This window comes from Bos indicus x Bos taurus, chromosome 16, assembly GCF_003369695.1.
Source record: "Bos indicus x Bos taurus breed Angus x Brahman F1 hybrid chromosome 16, Bos_hybrid_MaternalHap_v2.0, whole genome shotgun sequence".
In the NCBI taxonomy this organism is placed as follows: Eukaryota; Metazoa; Chordata; class Mammalia; order Artiodactyla; family Bovidae; genus Bos; species Bos indicus x Bos taurus.
Window position 1 is genome coordinate 79,737,145 of NC_040091.1, and position 16,145 is coordinate 79,753,289.

At 51.6% G+C, this 16,145-nt stretch overlaps 1 protein-coding gene across 1 annotated transcript; it reads right to left on the minus strand.

Annotated features, from left to right (window-relative positions):
- Nucleotides 1–1,834: 1,834 nt before the first annotated feature.
- On the minus strand, nt 1,835–15,600 carry TIMM17A (translocase of inner mitochondrial membrane 17A). Its single transcript, XM_027565891.1, has 6 exons — nt 15,401–15,600; nt 11,250–11,349; nt 11,064–11,127; nt 7,236–7,364; nt 6,518–6,628; nt 1,835–4,504 (listed from the first exon to the last, which is right to left on the minus strand). The coding sequence occupies exons 1-6, from the start codon at nt 15,424–15,426 to the stop codon at nt 4,419–4,421; spliced, it is 516 nt and encodes a 171-aa protein (XP_027421692.1). The 5' UTR covers nt 15,427–15,600; the 3' UTR covers nt 1,835–4,418.
- Between the last annotated feature and the right edge of the window lie 545 nt (nt 15,601–16,145).

Sequence of the window (16,145 nt, forward strand, 5' to 3'; positions counted from 1 at the left end):
CATTTCACTTCTCTTCCATTCACAGCTATTTGTAAGGCCTCCTCAGACAATCATTTTGCCTTTTTGCATTTCTTTTCCTTGTCGATGGTCTTGTTCCCTGCCTCTTGCACAATGTCATGAACCTTTGTCCATAGTTCTTCAGATGCTCTATCAGATCTAATCCCTTGAATGTACGTCACTTCCACTGTATAATCATCTGTGCCATAGTCAGCTCCCGGTCTTGTTTTTGCTGACTGTATAGAGCTTCTCCACCTTTGGCTACAAAGAATATAATCAATCTGATTTTGGTGTTGACCGTCTGGTGATGTCCTTGTGTAGTCTTCTCTTTTGTTGTTGGAAGAGGGTGCTTGCTATGACCAGTGCATTCTCTTGGCAAAACATTATTAGCCTTTGCCCTGGTTCATTCTGTACTCCAAGGCCAAATTTGCCTGTTACTTCAGCTATTTCTTGACTTCCTACTTTTGCATTCCAGTCCCCTATAATGAAAAGGACCTCCTTTTTGGGTGTTAGTTCTAGAAGGTCTTGTAAGTCTTCATAGAATCGTTCAACTTCAGCTTCTTCAGCATTACTGGTCGGGGCATAGACTTGGATTACTACGATATTAAATGATTTGCCTTGGAAACAAACATAGATCATTCTGTCATTTTTGAGACTGCATCTAAGTACTGCATTTCGGACTCTTTTGTTGACTATTATGGCTACTCCATTTCCTCTAAGGGATTCCTGCCCACAGTAGTAGATATAATGGTCATCTGAGTTAAATGCACCCATTCCAGTCCATTTCAGTTTGCTGATTCCTAGAATGTCTATGTTCACTCTTGCCATCTCCTGCCTGACCACTTTCAATTTGGGTCCATACAAAGAAAAGGTGTGCTAGAAATGTGATCAGTATAGACAAAAAAAAATCAATCTCACTTTTAATTGCTCTGACAGAAGTTGACACCTTTTTTCCTGTAAAGGGCTAATATGGACTTCCCTGGCTGTCCAGGGGTTAAGACTCTGAGATCCTGCATGCCCAGAGGCCCAAAAAAAAAAAAGAAAGCAAACATCTCCTGGCTCGTGCGTCTCTGATGCCGTCACTTAACAGCACTGCTCGTCTGGGCTCAGTCACTGGCCACGTGAAGGGGCAGTGCGGTCGCGCTCCCGCAGGGCCCTCTATGGACCTGGGACCCTCATGTCATTTCGACGCATCATGAAAGTGTTGTTTTCTTTCAATGATTATAAAAACTTTAAATCCATTATTTGCTCACAGATCACACAGAAAGAGGCAGCAGGGTGAATCTGGCCCACGGGCCTCGGTGGCTGCCTTTTGCTCTAAGACAACTGGCTGCTCGAGGCACAAGCAGCTGCTGGCACCGTGCACTACAGCCAAGCACCGCAGGGTGGCGCAGCAGCCGCGCTGGCCGATGGATAGCAGGTCCGCGCGTGGAAACAAGATGGGCTTCACTCAGCTGTACCACGTGTTCCAGCCTGACTCAGAAATTCACTATTTCATGCCAATTTCACACACAGTGGAAGATACTAAGGAAAAATGAGAGAAGCAGATGGGATCTTTCTGATGGGCGTTTTAACCTTGAAACTGAGGAACTGACTCCATTATTCCAGAAAAACACCTAGAGAAAAATTCCTTCCTGTCTGTATGTTTCTGCGTTTATCTTGGTAATTAGAACAAATTGGGTGATTTTACCTTTTATTCTGGGCTCTTGTACACCAAAATTAGTTTCAGAATATTTATTAAACATTTCAAGTCAGTATTTTAAGATATTAGAATCTATAACCTACCTGGTTTCTACTATTCTCTAAACTTTAAAATAATCACATCTTACAATGCTTATCAATGGATTTCATAAACTTCAATTTTATTAGAAAGCAGGGGACAGGTGACCAGGCAGGCAATGGTAAAGTGTTGTAAAGTCAGTCATAGAATCTAGGTGCTGGGTACACACGTGTTCACTGTGAACTCCAACTTTACAGGTTTGCTATTTTCATTGAAAACGTGTTGGGGGAAAGGAGGAGGGGGAATCCGAATCACCAGGAAGCAGCCAGCAGGGTACACGGGTGGGGGTCAGGGGCGGGCACGGGCGTGTCCACCGATGGATGGCCGGAGGACACGCTCCCCTGCCTGGAAATGACGGCACCAGCCTTCCAGGAGGAGACTGAGGGGTGACGCTTGCCTTCCCCCTTGCCCTCCCTCCTCACCCCCCTATCTCTGCACTGGACATGTGAGAGAGGGACCCACTGCCCTCTGGGCCAGCTCCAGCGGGGGAAGGGACAGGCAGGGGGCAGCCAGGCTTTCTGAGAACAGAAGTCCTTCTAAGCCTGGGGCAGACAGAGGTATCCACGGGAAGCAAGAAGCTGGGAAACAACTAGGAAGGCTTCCGGGTTCCCACCTGCCATCCTGCATGTGGTGGAATCAAAAAGAACTGGTCTTTCATCCTTTTCAAGACTCTTCTCTTCCACCCCACCCCTCATTCTAGAAAATTCATCCGTACCCAAGGATCAGTTCAGAGATGCTGAGATGACCAGTAAAATGGAAAAACATGTCAGCATCACACACACATACCCCAGAGACTCTGAATTCACAAGCAAGGAACTTGCTTTCCAAACCGATGCCCCATTTAAGAGGAGTTTTGAGGACCTTAAGAAACATAAAGCATCTTCCCTACATGCTCTCAGCTTTGAACTGTTCTTGTAATAAAGCCTCCTTACATTTACGCCTGGAAGTTAAACCAGCTACAGATTGAAAGACAAACCCCGGATACTCACAAATGGCTAAAAAGTACAGCATCGTCAGTCACCAGGAGAACGCAAGTCAGAACCACAATGAGAGACACGTCACAGGCACTGGCCTGGCTGTAGAGGAAAAACGCTGGCGAGAGTGTAGGAAAGCCGGAGCCCTGCGCACTGCTGGTGGAAATGCCGCGTGGTGCAGCGACTACGGGAGAGCGTGGCGCTTCCTCAGAAGCTGAACAGTTACCACACCCACGGCAGTTCCACTCCTAGGAATGTGCCCCGAAGAAAAAGGAGCAGGGGCTCAGGGAGCCGTACGCCCATGTCCACAGCAGCATCATTCAAATGTCCGTCAACGGAAGAATGGAGAAATAAAACGTGGTCTCTGCCTACAATGCAGTATTGTTACTCAACCGTCAGAAAGCATGAATGAAGTCCTAAATGAAGAGCAACACAGAAAGAAAATCCCACAGGTCCTGCTGACATGAGGTCCCCAGAAGAGGCGGACTCGCAGACGGAGCGCAGTCCTGTGCTACCAGAAGCTGGGGAGTGGGGCGGTGGTTACCATCCCCCAGTTTCTGCTCCTGCTGCTGCAGAAGTTCTGGGACACTAAAGACGGTTGATACACTGTATTTATATTCCACCAAATTGTACACTTAATGGTTAAAAGAAACATGACTTCCTGTGTATTTTACCACACAAAGCTCAACCCAGGATGAGTAAATTAAATGCTTGCTACATATGTAGCACTGAGCTCACCACACAAGGCAGTCACACCAGGCAGGCAACGGGGAGAGAGCCACAGCATGCCTTCTGGAAGGCCACGTGGCATTTTCACCACCAGTAAAGTGGCCGATTCTGAACAGCCCATCTGTCTTCTAGTCCCAGCCAGACCCCAAAGGACACCCTTACAAAGATCAGCTTCAAGGACTTGTAACACACTAAAAACCACCTGGACTTTATAAACTTTCCAGCAACAAACATCAGACTTCTCCAGCGCTGTCAGCTGCTCCGTGAACCTCTGACACAGAGCTGGATTTACGGGAAGGAAGCTTTGCTGATGATTAAGAATCGAGACCCAGCAGCCTCGAAGGCGAAGAGTTCGCGTCTTGCCGCCAACACCCGTGAACCAGGACGCAGCTGCACCCGCAGAGGGAAGGCCGAGCAGCGCCAGCCGGGCGGTGAGCGCTGTGCACCGACCCACAGGCCACCGCGCCGCGTGCCGTCTTCAGTGGACTCTGCCTTGTCGGAATTTGAGGATGAAAAGTAGAAGTCTACAACTCATCCTAAAAGAGAGAGCAACCTCCAGGCATTTTTTATTATTTGACTAACAGAGCAAAGCCAGGCCGAGAAGCCCCCGAGGAAAGTCACGCTTTGTGGCTGTCTGCCGTGCGGTCCTTCATCTTCTAAGCACTCACTGTATTTCCTTCTAAGGATTTTAGACATTTATTTTGATCACAAATGCAATCCAAGTGTGAATAAATAAATGTATTATCTTTTAAGATTCCCACCCCACCCCACCCGCCACCCCGACCACGTTCCTTTAAATAGAAAAAGGTGCTGAAAGTCTCTTCACAGCCTGTTTGGCCACAGCTGTCCCCCCTGCGGTTTTAGAACCAGACTGAACCTGGTCTTCTGACACCCTTCCTTAGACTGAGCTCACTCTGTAGAAGTCCGGGAGGGAAGTCCTACTGGTACTGCCGATACTCCCCGAAGGGCGAGGCTGGTAACTGGGCGGAAGGCAACTGGGAGGGGTCTTCAGCAAACGGAGGACCTGCAGTTCAGAGAGAATTTAAACGCCACCTAAATACTATGTAGTTTGAAGGAACAAGTCTCTGTAGCGAGCAAATCAATCAACTCAAAAAGAAATCCTGCTATGTTCGAGCTGTAATCGAACGTTTGTGGGGCTGCTCGACTCCCACGAGACCGCCTCCTTGGTGTCAGCACAGGCAGCCCCCCACCCCACACCCGAGAGACGGCCCTACACGCTCCGCACAGTCAGATGGACTCACGACAGCAAGGGCAGCACGCCAGCTTTAAAGCAACTGCTGAGCGAGCCGCCGCATCAAGACCGCACCAATCTCTCCCCTCCTGACATACTTTTCAGCAGCTATTTAAAATTATTTTCACGAAGTTTAAGTACCTCAGTCATTTTTCAAGAGAACTCAGTAATACAATCTATACAATGACGAATGTAAGAAGCAGGTTCTGCAATGGGAAGACAGGCCCGCCCCGAGCTTACACAGATGCCAAGCACAGCAGCTGGTGCTGCCTCCCTGACCCGAGGAAGAACATGGCTCATTAAAAGAAAGCCTGTAGCCGTGGCCATCACCCCACTTCCCCTGGGAAACGAGAGCAAACTGAAGGGCGGGAGGAAGAGGCCAGGGGGAAAGAGGGCTCTTTCCAGAGCTCCGTTCATTCCAGTGATTGCTTTTCTTCACTCTAAAATATCTGTTCATTCCAGAAAGCTGAAGGAGACACTGGGTGAAAAAGATAAACCCCAAATAATCCTTGTTACCATTTGGATAGTTTTATTTTTTAAGAATTTTTTCATGTAAGTTAATTGGAAACACACAATTAACTTTCCTAATACTTCCGCCCCCACAAAGCTTTTTGGAAACATCTGGGTCTAAGATCAAAAGCATTTCCTTCAGCTATTCCTTCTGAGGACAGAAGCCTAAAGCTAAGGAAACAAGGTTAGATCCCACAAGATGGTGTGACTGACATCTCCTTATGTCAATTTCCGAATTCCTGAAAATATGCAACTTTTCTAATGTTTTATGTGAAATCTTTCACACTAAAGCGTCAAACTGAAAAGCAAAAGCAAAATCACAGCAGAGTATTTAGAAGCGATGGTGAAAACAGAAGGGAGGCGCGAAGCCAGGGCCGCCTGGGTCACCCACTGGCGCGCTGAGCAGGCCTCTGGGAGCAACGCTGCCCCAGAAGACCCCGCATCAGGGAAACCGAACCAAGGAAGCTGTGACCAGCTCTGAGCTCTGTGCCAAATATTTTCTGAGCTCCAAAAATAACTTTCAACTCCCACCCCCACCCAATGATCCTGTGTCTTTCTGCTGCCTTACGACGTCAAGGAATATTCCTGTTTAGACCGCTTGAGTTTTCTAATTCCCAAGAACCTGCGCATGTTGACTGCAGAGCAGACCCCGCCTGGCCACGTCATGGGTGCTGGTGGCCCAACTGACTGCCCAGCTTTTCACGCTCCCCGGCGCTGGACAGGAGAGGCAGGCAGCAGCATGCCACACTGCCAACTTCAACAGCTCTCCCTGCCGGCTCCAGAGCGAGCCCCCAACCAGGGGTCACCTGCCCTCGAGAAGCACCACCCCCAGGTCTCGCCTCACTCATCTGAGCATGTGCCAGACCCTCGTGCCCACTGCTGCTGGTGGCCAGAGCACACGGGCACGCACACACACAGCACAGGACACAGACTGACCACCGTGCCCCTCCCACAGCTGAAGGACCTCCTCCACGCAGCTCTAAAATGAGCAGCAATTTCTTACAAGAAGCAGACGAGCGCTGACAAGGCCCGGGAACTATGAACAGGATCAGGGCAGGCCATCCGCCATCTCGGCGAGCACCGTGCTCCTCTGAACACAAACAGCCCACTGCGCCCACACCGACCTTTGCAAACAGAACTGCCCCTGCGCCCACAATCCTCGCCAAGCTCAGCACACGCAACGTAATGTGTGGAGCTCAACCGGCCACATTTTAGCAGGCAGAATCTGTGTCATTCCAAATGCCTGAGCTGTGTGCTAACAGAGAGATGACTCACCGTTGGGAAACTGTGCAGACGCAAAGCGTGTCAACAAGATGCCAGCCCCTTCGATGAGAGCCAGGAGAACGCCACCCACGGCAGCCGACCCGACCATGGCCACTGGCCCGTCTGAGGGCATTGGTGAGGGGAGAGACAGAGATCCAGGTTAACATCAGGCACACTGATGGACAGACCTGTCCACAGGCGAAACCCAGCTCGCGGCCTGCTTATACAAATAGAGTTTTACTGGGACAACGTGCACGTGCGTGCACGTGCGCTCACGTGTGGTCTGCAGTGGCTCTTGGGTGGGACGGTAGAGTTGAGGCTTGTGACAGAGGCGTCACAACCCACGATGTCCACACACTCGCCACCTGGTGACCCCGCCCACCCCCCAGGCCCAGAGGAGTTCCGGGTTGCTCTAACCCCAGGGACCCGGAAAGTTCTGCGCTCTACGCTCCTAACAATGCTGTGCGGCAGGTCCATGACTCATTGCAGACTGAGGAGGGAGAGGCCCGGTCACAGCTGGTCAGTGGGGAACTAGACCGTGAACAGCTCTGACCACGGCGGTTACTGGTCGGAGCCCCAGGTGCTCGCACGCTCAACATTCCAAGTAACAGATCCTTCCACTTATCCCAGCTCACACTTGCACCCACACTAAACCGACTGACACAAGGCTCGGTTCAGCTACTACAGGCGTGCCGGGGTCAGATGGCCCCCCCACACACACGCATCTTACTTCTTGCCGCCAGGATGGCTCCGGTTAAGGCACCGCTTGTGATGGAGTTCCAGGGGTCTTCCTTCCCTCGGATCTGAACCATACTGCAGTCAATCATGGAAAACAGGCCTCCCCAAACCGCGAAGCTACCTGTTTATAAAGAAACAAAACACATTTCATTGTTCTAATCTTACATTTTAAACTTTATAGTCAAAAACAAGCTTAAATAACAACACTCACTATATTAGAATTCTCGCACTCTAACTAAGGACTGAACAAGAGTCAGAATGCTGGTCTTTTTAATAAAGCTCGGGCTGTATCAGTGAGCAGCCACGGCCCGAAGCCTCAGCAGACCGGGCTCTGCACTCAGAGCCACTTTGGCAGAGCGTGTGCGCCCGCCTTCCGTCCTTTGATACAGCTTCCCCTTTCGTCTCTTCCTTCTCTTCAGTCAGAGCCACCAAGCACCTGCTCTGTGAAAATCAGCAGAGAGAGCACAGAAGACGCCCAGGCCCTCTGCACTGTGTCACGGGCGCGAGTCAGGACACACCCAGAGCAAAGGGCAACGCGAGTGGTGAGAATTACGGAGCTGCGAGGGATGGAGTCTGCCTTCCCCACTCCTTTCCACCCTTTACTCCTCTAGCACGAAGCTAAAAGCAACCCTCAGTCGTCAGACCACTTCACACTGAAAGTCTCCCTAGACGGTGACTAGTCCGTAAAATGACAAGTAGCGCAGGCGCGAGCGTGGACGTGCACACAGAATGCGGGAGGTGACACCGCGGCCTCCACTGCCAGCGCCTCCGGCGCAGATGGTAACGGGCCATCCAACTGCACACAGAATGCAGAAGGTGACACCGAGGCCTCCTCTGCCAGCACCGCACACAGAATGCGGGAGGGGACACCGCGGCCTCCACTGCCAGCGCCTCCGGCGCAGATGGTAACAGGCCATCCAACTGCACACAGAATGCAGGAGGTGACACCGCGGCCTCCTCTGCCAGCGCCTCCGGCGCAGATGGTAACGGGCCATCCAACTTCTTTATGCTTTCATTTTCCAAATCTTCTAACGTGAGCACACAGCGTGCACTCCACAGAAAGGGCTCTTGTACTTACTACAATGTAAAAAGTAAGAAAAACGACCTGAGGAGCCCTCGTGCTGGGATCTTGCACCCTCTGAAACCTCCGGATGCAGGGGTGTGCTGACCAGGGACAGGGTCTGAGCCCGATCAGCAGACCTCTGTTCTCCCCTGCACGCTACCACCAGTCAGCTGAGCAACAGCCTGCTCACCGCTGGCCCTGCACCAGACACCCCAGACGACAGGACTGAGTCACCCCTTCCAGCTCAGGGGGGCCCTGCCCTGCGAGAGATGACGCCCAGGCATGTCAGTCACCTGGCCACACTCAGACAAGGCCCGCCCACTCCACTCCTCCTCAAGGTCTGAACCTCCCACCCCAAGGATGCCTGCCGGAGTGAGCCAGGGGCTGACTAGACTGGAGACTGGTCCACGCAGACGGGGGCCTGAGAGGGCAGCCGCGGCCAGAGCAGGTGAGCAGGGTCCACGCGAGGGGCACTCCCAGGCACGGGGGTCCGTGTGCCCATGTGGAAGGGTGTCGGGCAGTCTGACCCTGGCCCTGGTCAGCCCACCCCCGCGTCCAGAGGTTTCAGAGGGTGCAGGATCCAGCACGAGGGCTCCTCAGGTCGTTTTTCTTACTTTTTAAATTGTAGTAAGAGAGAGGAGAAAGGAGAAGGACTCTGCAGGCCTGGACTGCAATCAGGGCTATCACTGTGAACCCGATTTCCAACACAGACAGATATACAGAAAACAGATCTAAACGTGAGTGCGTACGTATGTGGTCAGAGGGTCCACGTGTATATATGTAAATACACAGGACGCTCCTAAGAAGGCCTGGGAACGGCTGCAGCCCACAGCAACGATGCTAGAGTCCAGCATCGTACTTGGAAGTACTTCCAAGTCCTGTTCTCAATGGGAAGGAAGGGCTGACTACACTCGGGGCGAGTCCAGGTGCGCAGATGGGCTGGAAGAATGGGGACGTGTCAAAACATCTCGGTTCCGCTCTGGAAACAGAAGACCTTTCAGGACACAACTATGGCTTTCCCACGCTGCCCTTTGCAGGAGCTCGACTGGAAGAGCTCAGTCTGTACTCCCCGAATTAAATTCCAAGGGCCATCCCGGCATTTGTATTTATTTTAAATGTTTTTTAGTTAATTCATTTTTGGCTGCACGGGGGCTTCTTCGCTGGGTGAGGGCTTTCTCTAGTTGTGGTGGCAGGGCTCCTCTCTAGTTGTGGGGGTGTCTCCTCTCTAGCTGCCATGTGTGGGGGGCTCCTCTCTAGTTGTGGGGGCTCCTCTCTAGCTGCGGGGGTGCCTCTCTACTTGTGGGGGTGTCTCCTCTCTAGCTGCCGTGTGTGGGGGGCTCCTCTCTAGCTGCCGTGTGTCGGGGGCTCCTCTAGCTGCTGTGGGCGGGGGTCTCCCTGTGGCAGCTTCTCCTGTTGCAGTCTGGGCTCTAGGTACATACACGGGCTCAGCTGCCCCACACATCCCTGACCAGGGACTGAGTCCACGCCCCCTGCTCCACGCATCCCTGACCAGGGATTGGGTCCACGCCCCCTGCACTGCAAGGCAGACCCCTAACCACTGGACCACCAGGGAAGCCCCGAACACTGTACATTATTAACTGATGTCCGTACTAAAGTCAGGTTTCCTCAGTGTTTATGTCCGTTTCCAGTCCCACCGCATGTTCAGCCGTCACACGTCCTCAGGTTGATCCTGTCTGTGACAGTCACCTGGTCTTTTGTTCACTGAGAACGCATGTGATGGAAGCAGCCTCTCAAGACCCCTGTTAACGCCCGTAGGACCTCTGCGTTTACTGAAGGTCGGGTGGGGTGTGTGCTTGTTTACCAGTTATCACCCCCGAACAGCGTGGGAACCATTAGACCAGAGGAGAATGAGTCAATGTGCTCTCCAAGGTGTCCAACTATCACAGGGGGAAGAACAGGAAACAGATACACCATCACGTCAACCTTGGAGCCTCCATTTCCTCCACTGGAAGACAGAGTAACATCGCTTACCCTCTGTGTTGCTGTGAGGGCTAAATAAAATAAGGGAACACTTGGAGAGTTCAGCACATGACAAGCACTCAGTAAACGACACAGGCCAGCTACCACCTTCTAAAGAGAAAAAACGCTATAAAAACAGAGTGAGAGAGAGGCCGTCTCCTCTGCCGCACAGACTGGGGGGGGGCTTGGTGCTGGCTCCTCTTCTGTGCTGAACGTGGTCCCTTCAGCCTGACGGCGTCTCTGTAAACGAACATAAGCTTCCAGCTTTCCTGCCCTCTCTCCTCCCAGTTTCTGAGTAACCAAGCTTAAAGAACGCGATGAACATCATCTCCTCCACTTCTGCACGGACATCCAAAAAGCTACCTTTGGGGAGGAGCGCCATCAAGCTCTCGTGAACCCAGCCTTCCACTCATACCCTCATCAGCTTCACGCTACCCTAGACACGATCACTCCAGACTCACAGACTTAAGCTGTGGACACACCGTCTTCCTTCTGGATAAGAGGGGAAAACAAAACAAAGACAAACAGAAACAGAACACCACCAAGCTTCTGAAGAGCAGAGTGCCACCTGGATGCAACAATTTAAGTTAAGATAAATCATAAACCAAGACCCCTCAGAATGGGACAAGCAGTTATTTAGACCTAACTAAAATCACGAACTCGTAAAATCTACAAAAGAAAAGGGAAAAAAAATAAAAAAACAGAGCTTCATCCTCAGAAAAAAAAAAAAAACAGGGAAAAAAGCGTTTGGAGTTCAAACAGCAACACTCTGCTTACCTCCCAACTGCGGAGCCCTGGTTTTAATAGCTGTCAAACTCCCTCGAAGTCGGTGGTTTACTCCCTGTAAGGAAACAAAAGCAGATATATTAGGAGAATAACATGTTTCCAACGCACTGACAGGCCCAAGTGATATTAGCAAATAGCAATCACGTGATGGTAACACGAGACTGGTCACCCACTTACCACTGGAGAATTGCGGAAGCCTTTGATTGCCTGGAAGATCCCACCGCCTATGGTTCCCATTGTGAAGGCCCCACCGCAGTCGTCCACGATGCGCCAGGGGCTACGAACAGGAAGGAGAAAGGATACAAGATGAGCACGGTTCTCATTTACAAGCCACAGACCCCCTGCTGACCAGGGACACACCAGATTCCAGCGCAGGGCGCACGGCCACCAAACGGCTGGCCCATGAAAAGAAGGATCTGGCCCACAAGAAGAAGGATCGAACAGACAGAGCTGCTCCGCCCAAGTCCTCTAAGCTGAGGGAGGGAACCGGCTTCAGCTCCCTACTGTTCACAGCGCTCACTCACTCACTCAACTGCTGGTGCATCTACCCTAAGCTGGCAGGGTGCAAAGCCAATTAACAAGCGTTAGGAAATTACACTGTAACCAAACGGTGACCCAACTGCCTCAGGATCAAGCTAAGCTCTCCAGAAGGAGCAAAATTTAAAGCTGAGACCCAAAGAATAAGGCTTCAACAAGTGCAGAGGAAGACACACTATTTAATATTTAAATTTTAAAACTTCTTTTCAGGTTTACTGAGTCCACGTTAGCACTTGGAACTTTAGTTTGTATCAGATCCACTTAACACATTGGTAACCTCTAATATCTGATTGTTAGAGGTTAAATTTGTAAACCTGGTCTCCAAATGCAGCTACCTAACTCATGCAGCACAGTGACATCTGATTAATTTGATGAGTGGAACGAACTAATATTCCAGGAATCTGGCTTACTAAAAACTTAGTCTGTGAATGGGAATCCCCTGGTGGTTGGTGGTTAGGACTCAGTGTTTTCACTGTGGTGGCCCCGGGTTCCATCCCTGGTTGGGGAACTAAGATTCTGCAAGGCGTGGCCAAAAAAAAAACAAGTCGGTGAATAATCCAGTTCATAAATGTCTTTTCTAATCTCAAGGGTGAAGTGGGCAATCCACCTGCTCAAGTAAACATGTGAGTTTAGTGCATCACTGCTGCTGAAGAATCTGAATAATGAGTAATTTCCGACATTGCCAGATAGAAATACAAAATCCTGAAGCTGAAACACCTTGTCCTCTCCAAGCCTAATACAAATCAGAGGCTGGTACAGAATGACAACCTCATGTGACAGGTATCCAACTGTCAGCCTGATGCTTCTGGGCCTGGCTACCCCAGGCTTCCTGTAACGAGCCTGAAAGCAAAATCAGCAGATGCAGACTCTGGGCAGGTTCCACCCACAACCCACTAATCAGAGCCTAAGTCAGCACAGCCCTGGGCAACCTGGCTTCCCGCTGAAAGATGGAGAAGCTCTGAGACTAAAAAGGGTTAGGACACTGTCCTCAAAATGGTAGAAACACTAACAGAGGTGAATTCCCTGGTGGTCCAGAGGTTAAGACTTGGTGCTTTCACTGCTAAGGCCCCAGGTTTGATCCCTGGTTGGGGAAGTAAGATCCCATAAGCTACTTGGTGCAGCAAAGAAAAAAAAAAAAAAAAGACAAGGGAGAGTCACTAACTTTAAAAGGTTAATGATCCTATAATCAGAACAGAAATGAGCATTTAAAAAATCAGTAAAAAGCAGCAGGATTCAGATCAGAGAGCAGCCACAGTATTGCACAGGATGATGTCTAAAACAAACGCAGGACGGAAACAGCTTCTGAACCAGGTCTGCGGAAATCAGTGTTCCCTCAGGGATGTGCCAGATGCACAAAAGCAAAGTTGAACCCAGACCCTAAATATAAATGCCGGCAAACACAGGGCAACAGGGACCAATAATGATTCACAAGATCAAAAGTTAACATTTTTTAAATATCCAATATGGTGGGCTTCCTGGGGGCTCAGTGATAAAGACACAGGTTCAATCTGTGAGTCGGGAAGATCCCCTGAAGATCTACTGGCAACGTACTCCAGTATTCTTGCCTGGAGAATTCCATGGACAGAGGAGTCTGGCGGGCTAAAGTCAATGGGGATGGGGACGCAAGGAGTCAGATAAGACTGAGTGCGCAATAAATGGTTTGGGCGGTTTATAACGCAAATAACCTTACTTTCAAGAAAGCCAGCCTATTTTCTTATGAAGTGAAGTGTTAGTTGCTCAGTCATGTCCAACTTTTTGCAATGCCATGGACTGCAACCCACCAGGCTTCTCTGTCCATGGGATTTTCCAGGCAAGAATACTGGAGTGGGTTGCCATTTCCTACTCCAGGGGATCTTCCCAACCCAGGGATTGAACCTAGGTCTCCTGCATTGCAGGCAGATTCTTTACCATCTGAGTTACCAGGGAGGCCCTTATAGAGTGCCTAATCTTTTAACTTTGCAAAAGAATATTTGTTTCCTCTCCATTTTACAGATGAACAGAGGCTACGAGATTAAGCACTTTGAGCAAGATCATACAGGTATTGATAGAACCAATTTAAATACAAAAAATGTAGTACTCCAAAACCCCCAAGTTCTTTCTACCACAGGCCAAGGGCTTCTGAGAACACGTGATTGAAGAGTAAGATGATGAAGTACCTATGACATACTTAGGACGGGACTAAAGAGCCTCCTGATGAAGGTGAGAGAGTGAAAAGCCTGTCTTAAAACTCCATGTTCAAAAAACTAACAAGAGCATGGCATCGGGTCCCATCAAACAGATGAGGGAAAAGTAGAAACAGTATCAGACTTTCTTTTCTTGGCTCCAAAATCACTGCAGATGATGACTGGAGCCATGAAATTAAAAGACACTTACTCCTTGGAAGGAAAGCTACGACAAACTTAGACAGTGCATTAAAAAGCAGAGACATCACTTTGCCAACAAAGGTCCGTATAGTCAAAGCAATGGTTTTTCCAGTATTCATGTACAGATGTGAGAGTTGAACCATTAGAAGGCTGTGTGCTGAAGAATTGATGCTTTCAAATTGTGGTGCTGGAGAAGACTCTTGATATTGAGAGTCCTGTGGACTGCAAGATCATCAAACCAATGAATCCTAAAAGACATCAACCCAGAATATCCATTGGACGGGCTGAAGCTGAAGCTTCAATACTTTGGCCACCTAATGTGAAGAGCTGACTCACTGGAAAAGCCGGTGATGCTGGAAAAGCCTGAGGGCAGGAGGAGAAGGGGGCAACAGAGGATGAGACGATTGGATGGCATCATCGACTCAATGGACATGAGTTTGAGCAAACTCCAGGAGCTAGTGAAGGACAAGGAAGCCTGGTGTGTGGCCGTTCATGGGGTCCAAAGAGTCAGACACAACTTAGAGACTGAACACACTGAATAGAGAATGGGAATTTAATATTCCATAAAATCTTTAACCCAACAAAGTCAAATATTTTCCCCTCCTACCACCCTGTGTTTATCACACCGAGGAGAAAGTGACAGCAGAGCTGAGCCCCGCACACCTGAGCACCAGCAAGGAAGGGGGACCACTCTCTTGGGAGAAGATAGATTTAAAGAGCTGGGAGGCCCTGAAACATACACTCTGTCTCATTTCAGAGAGGATAACAGCACAAAGCAGCAGCATGGCTAGCGCAGGCAATGTCACACAGCCTGAGAACACCCTGGTTCCCGCTCTTGCACAAGAACTCAAATAACAAGATTTGATTTGTCATTCATGACCCCAGAAGCCTTAAACCGTGTGAGTGCCTGACTCCTCCACGCTTTCATTCCTAGGACAGACCTCGCTAGGCGCCGAACGGACGGACCGCTGTCGGCGACTTGGAGAGCACACTACTCTCCCTGTTTTCCCGGGCGCGGCGCCCCGTCCCCACCGCCCGGGTCCCCCTCCACCGCCCGCTCCCCACCGCCCGGACCGCAGCCGCCGCGCCACGCGGACCCTCCCAGGACACCGCCGCCTCCCCTCGCAGGGCGAGACGCGCGAACGCAAGGACGAGCCCAGGATCGCCAGCGGGCAGCGGGGATGCTCCCCACACGCCGCCGGGCAGGGGTCGCGGCGACAAAGACGAGCCGGGGCGCCCTCGAGCCGCCGCAAGGTCACCGGGAACAGCTCCGGTGGCCCCAGCCGGCCGCTCAAGTCCGGGCGCCCACGGCCCCTGGCGCCGCCCAGTCCGCGGCTGAGAGCGGCCTCGACCCGGGGGCCCGGGGACCCGGGGACCCGGGGACCCGGGGCCGGCGGCAGCAGCGGGGCAGGCGGCAGGCAGGCTCACCAGGGCTCGCGTGCGTACTCCTCCATCTTGACTCCGCGGCTCCGCGATGCCGGGCGAACAGAGCGCGGCCTGCCCGGCAGCGGAAGTGATCCCAGGAGTAGAGCGTTAGATTCTGCGAGGATTGGCTCGCCGCCTCCTGCTGAAGCCAATCGGGGCCGGGGACTGAGCTGCGAGGCGGAAGGCGGGGCTCCGGGCGGGGCGGGGGCGGGACCCCGGCGCAGGGGGAGGTGCTGAGGGGCGGGGCTCCGGGAGTGGGCGGGGCTCCGGCGCAGAGGGCGGGGTGGGGCTCCGGCGCAGAGGGCGGGGCGGGGCGGGGCGGGGCGGGGCGGGGCGGGGCGGGGCGGGGCGCCAGGTACGGAGAGGTACCCATCACTGAAGTCACCCACCCGGGTCTCTCCGCTGCTGCTGCTACTGCTAAGTCATTTCAGTCGTGTCCGTCTCTGTATGACTCCATAGACGGCAGCCCACCAGGCTCCCCCGTCCGTGGGATTCTCCACGCAAGAACACTGGAGTGGGTTGCCATTTCCTTCTCCAATGCATGAAAGTGAAAAGTGAAAGTGAAGTCGCTCAGTCGTGTCCGACCCTCAGTGACCCCATGGATTGCAGCCTACCAGGCTCCTCCGTCCATGGGATTTTCCAGGCAGGAGTACTGGAGTGGGGTGCCATTGCCTTCTCCGGGTCGCTCCGCTAGGGCTCCCCTAACTCCCGGACGCGTTTCTTTGTTCTAGCACCTGGCTGTCAAGTG

Bases quoted from the DNA above. Each gene is read 5' to 3' on its own strand.
- TIMM17A (XM_027565891.1), bottom strand. From the start codon at position 15,426: ATGGAGGAGTACGCACGCGAGCCCTG. The intron at 7,365-11,063 runs GTAAGCAGAGTG...CTTTATAAACAG, and splicing joins CAGGGCTCCGCAGTTGGGAG to GTAGCTTCGCGGTTTGGGGA. The intron at 6,629-7,235 runs GTAAGATGCGTG...CAATGCCCTCAG, and splicing joins AGCCATCCTGGCGGCAAGAA to ACGGGCCAGTGGCCATGGTC.